Here is a 10,456-nt window from a genome sequence, read left to right on the forward strand (position 1 = left end):
TGCCCAGCGGGCAGCGCCCCCGCAGCGGCGCGGCTCGCCCTCTCCCCAGTAGCACAGCTGCCGCCTCCCCCCCCGCCGCCGGTTTCGGTTTCCATTCCGCCTGCGGGCGGAGCCGCCGCGGCCGCTGCCCTGCCCAGCCCACAGGCGCCGCCCGGGACGGGCTCCGCGCACGCGCAGCCGCCGGTTCCGGGACAGCCATGGCCATGCTGCAGCGCCTGGGCCTGGTGGGCACGATCGCGGAGGGGGACGAGGTGCCCGAGGAGCCTGAATCTGGGGACTCCGAGGATGAGGAGGTGAGGCCGGGCAGGACCCATTGTCCGGGTCCGCGGGTGGGTCGGAGCGCACCGTACGGCGGAGGCCGGGCGAGGCTGCGCGGGGCCGAGGTCGGTGCGGTGCGACTCGGCGGTCCCGCGGTCGCTGCGCCTTGGTGATGTTGCACATTCGTGGTGATGTTGCACATTGGTGGTGATGTTGCACGTTGGTGGTGATGTTGCACGTTGGTGTTATCACAGGAGATGTGCCGGCCGCCGGGCCCCAGACGGCGGGGCCCCACGAGCGGAGACTTCAGCGCTGCCTTCGTCTTCGGCGAGGCAGAGGCCGGCGGGGAAGGCGCCTGGGCGGCGGCACTGCGCCAGCTCCGCGGCAAGGTGAGGCTTGGAGCCGGGACTGAGGCTGTGGTACCTGAGGCCACAGTACCCCACGCTCTCTCGGACTCCTTTGACGGCTTCTCTCTTGTGATTTCCTGCCTAGAAGTCAGCCACGACGCTGGATGAGAAGATTGAGAAAGTGAGACAGAAAAGAAAGTGCCAGGTTTGGTCCTTTCCTTGCTTGAAACGACTGCTAGGGGTTCGGCTTCTGCCGTGCTCCTTCTGGAGGTGCAGGCGCTGAAAGCACCCCGGGGCGCAGTGCTTAAGCTGCAGCTCAGCACCCGAGTGACTGTGTAGCCACACACTGAACTGATGAGAATGCAGAATCATTAATGCTTAAAGTGATGCAAAACCATACGGGTCTCCAAACGGGTTTGCAATAGCAACAAACAAAAGCTGACAAAGGATTGAAGTTTATTTTTTTATCATTTCTTTTCCATTTTCTTTTTTTTTTTTTTATTTAATAAAGGAAAGAGAAGCTAAGCAAGCAAAAGTGGGAGATGAGGATGCAGAGACTGAGGATAAGCAAATCAAAAAGGAGGAGAGTGAGGATTTTGGTGGGGGTGAAGACGAAGATGTGGAGTCTCAATATTCCTTGGATGATGAAACCATCTTCACAAAAGCAGGTACTAGCAGTATGTAAACAGCTGGTCAGGAGCAAGAGTGTCACAGATCAGTGGCTTCCTGAAGACAAGTCTGTCATGAAGCCTTTGCTGGGAGTGTGCAGGAGCCTCTTAGTTCTCCTTCTGCAACATTGCTTCTGATTTTGGTCAGGCTTACTTTGCACAGTAGCCATAGTGCTTTAATTGGACTCCTCCCTGAGGAAGGATGTTTGCTGGAAGTTTTGCCCCATTTCATGCTTGTACTTGTTTGTGAGACTTCTCCCTCAATAGTTCATGTGGAACACAAGGCAGGAGATGAAGGCAGGCACCGATCTCGTGTGTTTGGCTGTGGTTGTTCACTCGTGTCTTGTGTCTCTGCAGATACAGTCAAAGTGAAGGAAAGGAGGAGATCAAAGAAGGGAGAAATGGTAAGTGTTGGACAGAATGCCACTAGGTAATTCTCCAGTATTTCTTCTGCAGGAATTGTGCTTTGGTTAATGAGCTTTAGCTTGAACACCAGCCCAGAGCCTTTGCTGCCTCTGTTGTTCCAGGTTTATTGTTTTGTGGTTGCTGTTTCTAGGAAGCAGGGAGCTTTTCTGAAGATGCATCTCAGTACGATGAGAACTTGTCATTCCAGGACATGAATCTCTCACGACCTTTGCTCAAGGTAGTTACCTTTGTTCTCTGCCCTCCCTCCCACGGGTCAGAACTGTCAAATTCCACTTCTCCTCACAGCCTCCCTAAACAGGAAATTATGTGAGCTGAGGGGATGCTCCCCTGGGAGCTGTTTCCTCAAAGAAAGGAAACCATTCTTTGATTTGCAATGTGTCAACACTGTCTTGAGTGAAACTTCTCACAGAACTGTGGAATGGTGGAGGTTGAAAGGGACCTCTGAAGTTCACCTTGTCCAACCCCCTGCTCAAGCAGAGCCACCTAGAGCTGGCTGACCAGGAGCATGTCAGGATAGCTTTTTGAATATCTCCAAGGGTAGACTCCATAATCTCTCTGGGCAAAACTCTGCCAGTGCTCAGTCACCCTCACAGTGCAAAAGTGTTTCCTGGTGTTCACAGGGAACCTCTCAGTTTGTGCCAGCTGGCACCACTGTGAAGAGCCTGGCTTTGTCCTCTCCTCACCTCCCTTCAGCTGTATTTATATCCACTGCTAAGTTGCCCCCTGAGCCTTCTCTTCTCCAAGATGAGCAGTCCCAGCTCTCTCAGCCTTTTCTCACACCTGAGGTGCTGCAGACCCTTCACAGTTTTCATGGCCCTTTGCTGGGCTTCCTCCAGTATGTCCCTGTCTGACTTGCACTTGGGAGCCCCAAGCTGGGCACAGTACTCCAGGTAGGACCACAGCAGAGCCACAGTCTAATTGCTCTGTATCCTTTGTAGGCAATCACAGCTCTTGGCTTCAAGCAGCCAACCCCAATTCAGAAGGCTTGCATCCCCGTGGGTCTTCTGGGGAAGGATATTTGTGCCTGTGCTGCCACTGGGACAGGTAGGACCTTGAGCAGAGCGCTGAAACCTGGAGAACCAGGTGTTCCCAGCAATTAGTAATGGGTTTTAATTTCTTGTTCAGGTAAAACAGCTGCCTTCATCCTGCCTGTGCTGGAGCGCCTGATTTACAAACCTCGCCAGGCTCCCATCACTCGGGTGCTGGTCCTGGTGCCAACACGAGAGCTGGGCATCCAGGTGCACGCCGTCACCAAGCAGCTGGCACAGTTCAGCAGCGTCACCACTTGCCTTGCTGTAGGTGAGTGCTGTGTGAGCAGTGCTGGAGCTGCAGCACTGGGAGCTCCCTGCTACAGGACGGGAGCTGCGTGCTCGGCTTTCAGACCTCCCTTCCACTGCTGGGCTGTGCCTTTCGTTTGTCAGTTTCTGGGAAAGAAAAGGTGGGGTGAGGTCAGTTCTAACTATGAGTGTGGTACTGAGCTGGTTTCCTTTCCCCAGGGAATGTGTTTCAGTGTACTGTGCTGTGGCCTGTTCAGGGAGTCAGCAGTCCTCGTTTGATCTCTTTCAGGTGGCCTGGATGTGAAGACACAGGAAGCAGCGCTGCGCTCTGGGCCAGACATTCTTATTGCCACTCCTGGGCGACTGATTGATCACCTCCACAACTGCCCTTCCTTCCACCTGAGCAGTGTGGAGGTGCTGATTTTGGATGAGGCAGACAGGTAGGCTAAGCAGGACTGCAGTGAAAAATGAGGTGGTGGTTTTCTGCTTTCTCGGCCTGTAGGGCAGTCTTTGTTGCCCTGCCTTAAGTAACATTTCTTAACTAGAACCAGATGCAGCTACCTCACCTCGATGGTTTTCTTCCTTGTAGGATGCTGGATGAATACTTTGAGGAACAGATGAAGGAAATAATCAGGTTGTGCTCCAATCACCGTCAGACCATGCTCTTCTCTGCCACAATGACAGAGGAGGTATGTGACAGGCTGCTGAGAGACACCCTAAGGCAGAAAAGGGTAGGGTAGGGTAGAGTAGAGTAGAATAGAGTGGAGTAGAATAGAATAGAGTGGAGTAGAGCAGAATAGAATAGAGCAGAATAGAATAGAGTAGAATAGAATAGAATAGACCAGACCAGGTTGGAAGAGACCTTTGAGATCATCAAGTCCTACCTGTCATCCAACCCTATCTAATCAACTAAACCATGGCACCAAGCACCCCGTCCAGTCTCTTCCTAAACACCTCCAGTGATGGCGACTCCACCACCTCCCTGGGCAGCCCATTCCAATGGCCAATAAGAAAGTAGAAGAGAAGTTTGCCTGGTCTTTTATTTTAGCAGAGATCATTTGGACTCTTGTTTTTCCTCTTAACCCTTTACTGGCAGGTGAAAGACCTGGCTTCTGTTTCTCTGAAGAGCCCCGTGAGGATTTTCGTGAACAGCAACACGGACGTGGCCCCGTTCCTGCGGCAGGAGTTCATCCGCATCCGGCCCAGCAGGGAGGGGGACCGCGAGGCCATCGTAGCAGGTTAGCGAGCAGCAGAGCAAAGCTGCAGTCAGTAGGTGACTATGAAGCAGGCTCAGGGAGAGGGCTTTCTTTCAGCGCTGCTGACACGAACCTTCCCGGATCACGTCATGCTCTTCACCCAGACCAAGAAGCAAGCTCACCGCATGCACATCCTGCTTGGGCTGATGGGTCTGCGCGTGGGGGAGCTCCATGGCAACCTCTCCCAGGCCCAGCGGCTGGAGGCACTCAGGTATTAGCAGGCATAGTTGGCAGTCAGAGGCAAAAAGAGAAGTGAGGAGCTGGGAGCTTTGCAGCAGAAGTGGTTTGCTGCACTCCTCGCTAATGCATTCGCTCTCTCTGCTCAGGCGGTTTAAGGACGAGCAGATCGACATTCTGGTAGCTACAGATGTGGCTGCTCGTGGGCTTGACATCGAAGGCGTCAAAACAGTGAGTCTCCCAAGTGCTGAGCTTTTGGAATGAGGCCTTTAAAGCTGTCTTCCTGCTAACACTTGCTTCTGTTGTAGGTCATCAACTTTACCATGCCCAACACCACCAAGCACTACGTTCACAGAGTGGGTAGGACAGCAAGAGCAGGCAGGGCTGGGCGCTCGGTCTCTCTGGTAGGCGAGGAAGAGCGCAAGATGCTGAAGGACATTGTGAAGACTGCCAAGACCCCAGTGAAAGCCAGAATCCTCCCCCAAGGTACTCGCTGCACTGAGGGGGGAAAGCAGCAGAGCAGCACCCGGGGAATAGCTTGGTACAGGGCGGGGACACTGAAAATGAGGCACTGAAAGCCAAGGTGGCCTTCCCACGAGCTGTCTCTAACGCTCACCCTGGGGTCTTTCCAGATGTCATACTCAAATTTCGGGAGAAGATTGAGAATCTGGAGAAAGATATCTATGCAGTTCTGTGCTTGGAGCGTGAGGAACGTGAGATGCAGCAGTCAGAGGCACAGGTCAGTGAGCTGCTCAGGCACTAGGAGTTTTGACCTTATCTTTTTAGAATCTGGGAGAGAGTGCCTGCAGAGATTACCCTCATGGGTTTAACCTGCTTGCAGTTTTATTCTTTTTTTTAAAAGAAAGCTCCTTCTCAGCCACCCTAAACTCACTTCTTGCCCTGAATTCTCAGATCAACAGGGCAAAGAAACAGCTGGAGACGGGCAAAAAAGAGACTGGGGGTGAGGGTTTGGAGCGGAGCTGGTTCCAGACCCGTGAAGAGAGGAAGAAAGAGAAGTGTAAGTCATGCCACTGCTACTGTGGTAAATTCTGTAGCTGCAGCTGGACTCTGCTGAGCACTTGAAGAGCTTATTCCTTTACCTCCCCAGTGGCTAAAGCCCTGCAGGAGTTTGACCTAGCATTACGAGGCAAAAAGAAAAGGAAGAAGTTCATGCAGGACACACAGAAGAAAGGCCAAATGACAGTGAGTACATTTATGGACAAGTAGGGCTGCGTGGGCTATCCTAGCTTCCCCTTAGTGGAAGCTCTACATTGCTGTCAACCTGCATTTTCTCCCCTTCCAGCCAGAGGAGAGGTCACAGTTTGAAATCTTGAAATCTCAAATGTATGCGGAGCGGCTGGCAAAAAGGAATCGCCGAGCAAAGCGAGCCAGAGCCTTGCCTGAGGAGGAGCCAGCACCAGTGGCAACAGGTGCAGAGTTTGGGTTTCACAGCTGACTTAACCTTCTGTCACCTTGGGCACACTGAGCTAATTCACAGAGGGAGGCCCTGGTCTTGGTAGGAAGAACCACCAGTGCTGGCCAGGGTGTGTGCCTGCAGAGGAGTCCTTGCTTCTCCTGGGGGTTAGGCTAACTGTTGTGGGCAAAGCTACTATGTAAGTTCTGTGGCCTTCTCTTTTTGGGCCACTGTTCTGACTGTTGTCTCTGTGTTAGGTCCCAAGAAGAAGAAAAAGGTGTCAGTGTTTGATGAGGAGCTCACCAACACGAGCAGGAAGGCTCTGAAGCAGTACCGTGCCGGGTAACGTCCTCACAGGAGTGCATTGATTCAGACTTAATTGGGGGGGAGGCTCTTTGCATCTCTGGACTTTCTCAGGGATACTTTGCCTGACTGTGGGGGAAGAGGTGGGCAGAGCAGATGGGATTCTTGCAAATAGCCATGCTCTTGCTGTCCTTCAGTGGTTTTTCCCTCTCCCCTCTTTAAAAAGCCCATCGTTCGAAGACCGAAAACGCCTGGGTATGGCCCAGCGTAGGAAAGGAGGAAAATTCAAGTCCAAGTCCAGGTACAGCTCCTTTTTACTTTCTTACTCAAGTTTGGGCTTTTTTCCTGCTTTGTTTTTCCTCCTCTTGTGACTTTTTTTAACAGTTGGTTCTGCAGTAGCCTCCCTTCTTACTGCAGGTCTGATGCTGGGGGGCAATCCAGGCCATTCCTGGACTGCTTTGGGAGAGCATTGCCTAGTAAATGCTCAGTGTTGTTTCATACCTACCCTGGAGGGCTGGGCTGCTGAAATGTCCAAGTATCTTCTCTTTCAGGTACAAGAGAAAGTAAGAAGTGTTGGCAGTTTCCAAATGACCACTTTCAGACACACTCTCTCCAAGGCCTCCATTTCTTTGTGCTGCAAGGAGGCAACTTCATCAAATTGGAAGAGTTTTTCTTCAAGGGTCTGGAATAACTTTGGGATGTTCATTAATACCTGCTTGAAGGCTGTGTGGAAGCATCTTCCACAACCCATGCAATAAAGGATTGATCCATCTTTTTACTCCTGCCTCAAAAGCTTGCCCTATTTTATCAGACAGCTAAAGCAAGGGAGAGCTGGGGCAGCTTCCAGCTTCCTGCCAAGACTTGGGTCAGGTAAGGTAAGCTGTCTTTAGGGCAAAAACTGGAGAACATTTACTGCTTTGTCCATGCACTTCTGTTATCTTGAGTCATTAACCCAGCTGAAAAAGATTTCTGTAGTTGACAACCTATTAAAAAATAGGGGGAAAAGAGTCTGAACCACTAAAGATGGCTCCAGAGGTGACAGTCACAGGAATTAAATCTCCAGGAGGCTACTAGGTGAGAAGTATCTCCAAAGGCAGGAGGAGGGGTGGTGGGCACCCAGCCTGCTCCTAACAGAAAAGAAAGCAGCTGTAAAGGTGAGGCAAGGAGGGAAGACTAGACCCAGAATGCAGGCTGGTTTGCACTGCTGTGTGTAATTAATGATAGCTTCGCTCATCCTGCCCTTGGAAGATTTTGGTTATGCAGGTTCACTGCAGGCTAACAAGCAGCAGCTGAATGCTGAGCAGTAGAGATCACTCTTCCTAATACAGACACCACTGTACTTGTTCCACTGTGAATAAAGCAGGGAGGATTCTGCTTAATAAGCCACACTTCAGTTCATAAACTTGAATTTTCACCACCTACAGAACCCCAGTAGTTGTTCTAAATAGTCATTGATATGCTTTATTGATTTGATATCTTTATTGATATCAATAGTCATTGATATGCCTGTAAGGAACACAGACTAATACAGATCTGAGTGTCCCAGACCAACTGTTGACTTCTGAGCTTTTTCCTTCAAAGCTGCTCTTTTGGGGTGACCAGAGTGCAAAAGCAAGGGCTGCACTCCTGAAACACAGACCAGGGCAACAACAGTGATTCCAAGCAATGGATTTCCCAGCTTTATTAGAAAGGGCAAACTTTACAAGCAGTAAATATAAAATATACATAACAAAGTTCTGAGGGGTGGGTACTGCTCACTGTATTCCCTTGATCAGCCTTCTCACAGTTCCTAAGTACATTACAGGGTATCTCATGGCCGGGGTGGACGCATGCCAGGTGGAGGAGGTCCTGGGAATAAAGGAGAGAGTTGAATATTGAAGAAGAAAAAGCAAACAAGGCTACAACAGAAAGATGCTTTCCCTGTACTCAAAGTTTCCTTAGAACCCTTTTTTGGGGGGACTCTGGCATTTAATGACCACTGGCATGCCAGAAAGGCACCGAAGTATGCCACTATTAATTGTGTTATGTTGTGGTTTCTCACAGCTTCTTGGCATTCAAGATTAACCTCTACTCACCTCTCATGCCTGGAGGGGGTGGTCTCATGCCTGGTGGGGGCATTCCCATAGGAGCACCTCGGCCAGGTGGCATTCCCATTGGTGGGCCCATGGGTGGTCTCATGCCTGGAGGAGGCCCCATCATTCCTTGAGCCAGAGAAAAGAAGCAGCGTATCAATGCAGCTGAACGTACAGGGCACTAGCTGGCTGTCAGAATAGTCCTCCATAATGCCCCTTCATCACTCATTCTGCCACACAGCCTGAGCTTCTTGCAGCACCACTACAGAGTAACTCCTACCTGGAGGAGGTGCTCCTCTGCTCATGGGTGGGGGAGGACCCCCACGCCCTGGTGTGTATTGAGTTGGGGCTCCTGCTATGCTAGCAGTGGCTGCTGCAGCAGCAGCTGCAACTGTGCCACGACCCTGAGGTGTCATCACCTGGAAACAAGATAAAGAGGGTCACAGGGAGGCAGCACATCCACGTGACATTAGCAGTACAAAATAAACAACATTTACATTGTTATCCCTTCAGAAAGTTATGGCAGCCTGCTCTTAATGTATCAAATGATGCTACAAGCCTTTTTTCCATCAAGAGACAGAGTTCCCAGAGGATCTAGTACCAAAAAACCTTCAGCTAGGCTCAAACTCTCTGATAACAGAAACCAAGACCGGTGTTCTTCCACTCCACCCATTCCTCACATCACTTTAATTCTTGGTACCCAAGAACCACCCTGCAATGTACTTCAGAACTCTTTTTTTACAGTGACAGCATCTCACCTGCTGGGATGGTCCTCCCACTCCTCTGACAGGGCCAGCTAATCCTGCTGGGGCTTGTGGCATGGGTGCTCCTGCTGGTACTCCCCTCCCTGCTGCTCTCCCAACTCCAGGTCCTCCAGCAGCTCCAGCAAGTGGTACCCGAGCAATTCCAGTCTGAAAACAGATCCCCCAAAAGGAAGAGTTATCACACCAGAAGTTCTCAGATTCTAGGGCTGCCCACAGCCCTCCTTCAACCAATTAATGCCCTAAGTCCACAATGAATATAATGAAATTCACTGGATATAGACACAACAGCTTCTGGAAGCCTAGGACAATACTGCAGCAGTATTCTGCAAGGAGACAGATCCATCCTCTGCCCCTGCCCTTTTCCTTAGCTCACTCTCCATTCTCCTTACATCTTTTGGAGGTGGTCCTTCAACTGTCATGGACACCAGGTTTTCTCCTCGCAGCAGCACAAGACCAAGGACTCGTTTCTCTTCTCTCTCTGGCTGTTTTGAATTTTTAGGTCTATTGAGAAGAGAAATAAATCATTGCAAGACAGGGGGAAAAAGAACAAACCTCAAACCAAGCAAAACAAATCGCTGCTGCTCTTTGAAATTGCAATGGAATATATGGCAAGCCTAGCCCTGAGAGTGCCTGCCCTAAAACCCACGGGTTTAAATGCCTCAGAACACAAAATGTGTACTGACTTTTTTCCACCCCGTGAAGCTTCACTGCGCTGGCATCGCATAAAGGTACATCCCGACAGCAGCTGATATTGGAGGCAAAGTTGCCCCTCGGACCTTGGCAGCTTGGGGATTTGACAAAAGGCCCCACACCCACGAGTGCTGCTGCAGAAGCTGGCAGCAGACACTGTCCAGCGGCTGCCGCGGCTCTCCGCTCTGAGCGGGCAGCCGGCCTCGGGGCCTCCCGCCGCCAGAGCGGGGTCTGGGCTTGGGGGGCACCACCGGGCGCGCCAGCCGCGCCGCTCACTTGATCTTGCGGAACTCGTCGCAGTCGCAGAGGATGAGGTTCATGTGCTTGTCGAAGGCCTTAAAGGTGCCGATGAAGACGCGACCGTCCTGCAGGATGCACCGCATGCGGTAGTCGATGTGCTGCAGCATCTTGCTGCTCTTTCCCACCGTCTGCAAGAGAGCGCCGTTACACCGAGCGCCAGGGCGCAGCGGGATCGCTGCACCGCGGATGCCCGCTGCCCGCACCCCCTCTCCGAGCCCGACTCACCATGGCTGCGGCTTTCCGTGTTCCGTCCCGCCGCCGCCGTCGATAGCTGCCGATCCGCCGCCCGCTCCGCCGGAAGCTCCTACGCGCGGCAGCCGCTGCTTCCGCCCGCCCGCACGCGGCCGCCCGCCACCACTCTACGCACGGCCGCTTCCGGCGCGGGAAGGACGCATTTCCGGTCCTGGGAGTGGCGGGGGCGCGGCCCAATTGTCGCTCTCGGAGCGACGGGTGCCTTAGGCGCCGCCCCTCCGATGTTCCCTATTAGCCCCGTGCGCTCCGCTC

The 10,456-nt window shown here is 52.2% G+C and overlaps 2 protein-coding genes across 2 annotated transcripts; one reads left to right on the plus strand and one right to left on the minus strand.

Moving 5' to 3' along the window:
- Positions 1 to 157: 157 nt before the first annotated feature.
- Positions 158 to 6,904, plus strand: DDX27 (DEAD-box helicase 27). Its single transcript, XM_068150139.1, has 21 exons — positions 158 to 293; positions 513 to 647; positions 751 to 810; positions 1,117 to 1,273; positions 1,631 to 1,677; positions 1,830 to 1,916; positions 2,638 to 2,743; positions 2,825 to 2,998; positions 3,266 to 3,416; positions 3,566 to 3,665; positions 4,073 to 4,214; positions 4,290 to 4,443; positions 4,559 to 4,640; positions 4,718 to 4,895; positions 5,042 to 5,148; positions 5,322 to 5,427; positions 5,518 to 5,612; positions 5,713 to 5,839; positions 6,081 to 6,165; positions 6,353 to 6,427; positions 6,678 to 6,904. Exons 1-21 carry the CDS (start codon positions 198 to 200, stop codon positions 6,691 to 6,693), a joined length of 2,280 nt encoding a protein of 759 aa, XP_068006240.1. The 5' UTR covers positions 158 to 197; the 3' UTR covers positions 6,694 to 6,904.
- An 878-nt stretch (positions 6,905 to 7,782) lies between these two features.
- Positions 7,783 to 10,339, minus strand: SNRPB (small nuclear ribonucleoprotein polypeptides B and B1). The gene is made up of 7 exons (XM_068150147.1): positions 10,178 to 10,339; positions 9,929 to 10,080; positions 9,352 to 9,463; positions 8,957 to 9,109; positions 8,479 to 8,617; positions 8,202 to 8,327; positions 7,783 to 7,974 (listed from the first exon to the last, which is right to left on the minus strand). The coding sequence occupies exons 1-7, from the start codon at positions 10,178 to 10,180 to the stop codon at positions 7,937 to 7,939; spliced, it is 723 nt and encodes a 240-aa protein (XP_068006248.1). The 5' UTR covers positions 10,181 to 10,339; the 3' UTR covers positions 7,783 to 7,936.
- Between the last annotated feature and the right edge of the window lie 117 nt (positions 10,340 to 10,456).

The sequence above is a fragment of the Melanerpes formicivorus genome, unplaced genomic scaffold (assembly GCF_026170545.1).
Source record: "Melanerpes formicivorus ecotype bairdi unplaced genomic scaffold, bMelFor1.0.p_v2 SCAF_19, whole genome shotgun sequence".
Lineage (NCBI taxonomy): Eukaryota > Metazoa > Chordata > Aves > Piciformes > Picidae > Melanerpes > Melanerpes formicivorus.

Excerpts from the sequence above, each read along its gene's own strand:
- DDX27 (XM_068150139.1), top strand. The coding sequence starts at position 198 with ATGGCCATGCTGCAGCGCCTGGGCCTGGTGGGCACGATCGCGGAGGGG. Across the intron at positions 294-512 it reads GGGACTCCGAGGATGAGGAG|GAGATGTGCCGGCCGCCGGG; the intron begins GTGAGGCCGGGC and ends GTGTTATCACAG. Across the intron at positions 1,678-1,829 it reads GATCAAAGAAGGGAGAAATG|GAAGCAGGGAGCTTTTCTGA; the intron begins GTAAGTGTTGGA and ends TGCTGTTTCTAG.
- SNRPB (XM_068150147.1), bottom strand. Across the intron at positions 9,464-9,928 it reads GACGAGTTCCGCAAGATCAA|ACCTAAAAATTCAAAACAGC; the intron begins GTGAGCGGCGCG and ends TCTTCTCAATAG. Across the intron at positions 7,975-8,201 it reads ACCCCCTCCAGGCATGAGAG|GACCTCCTCCACCTGGCATG; the intron begins GTGAGTAGAGGT and ends CTTTATTCCCAG.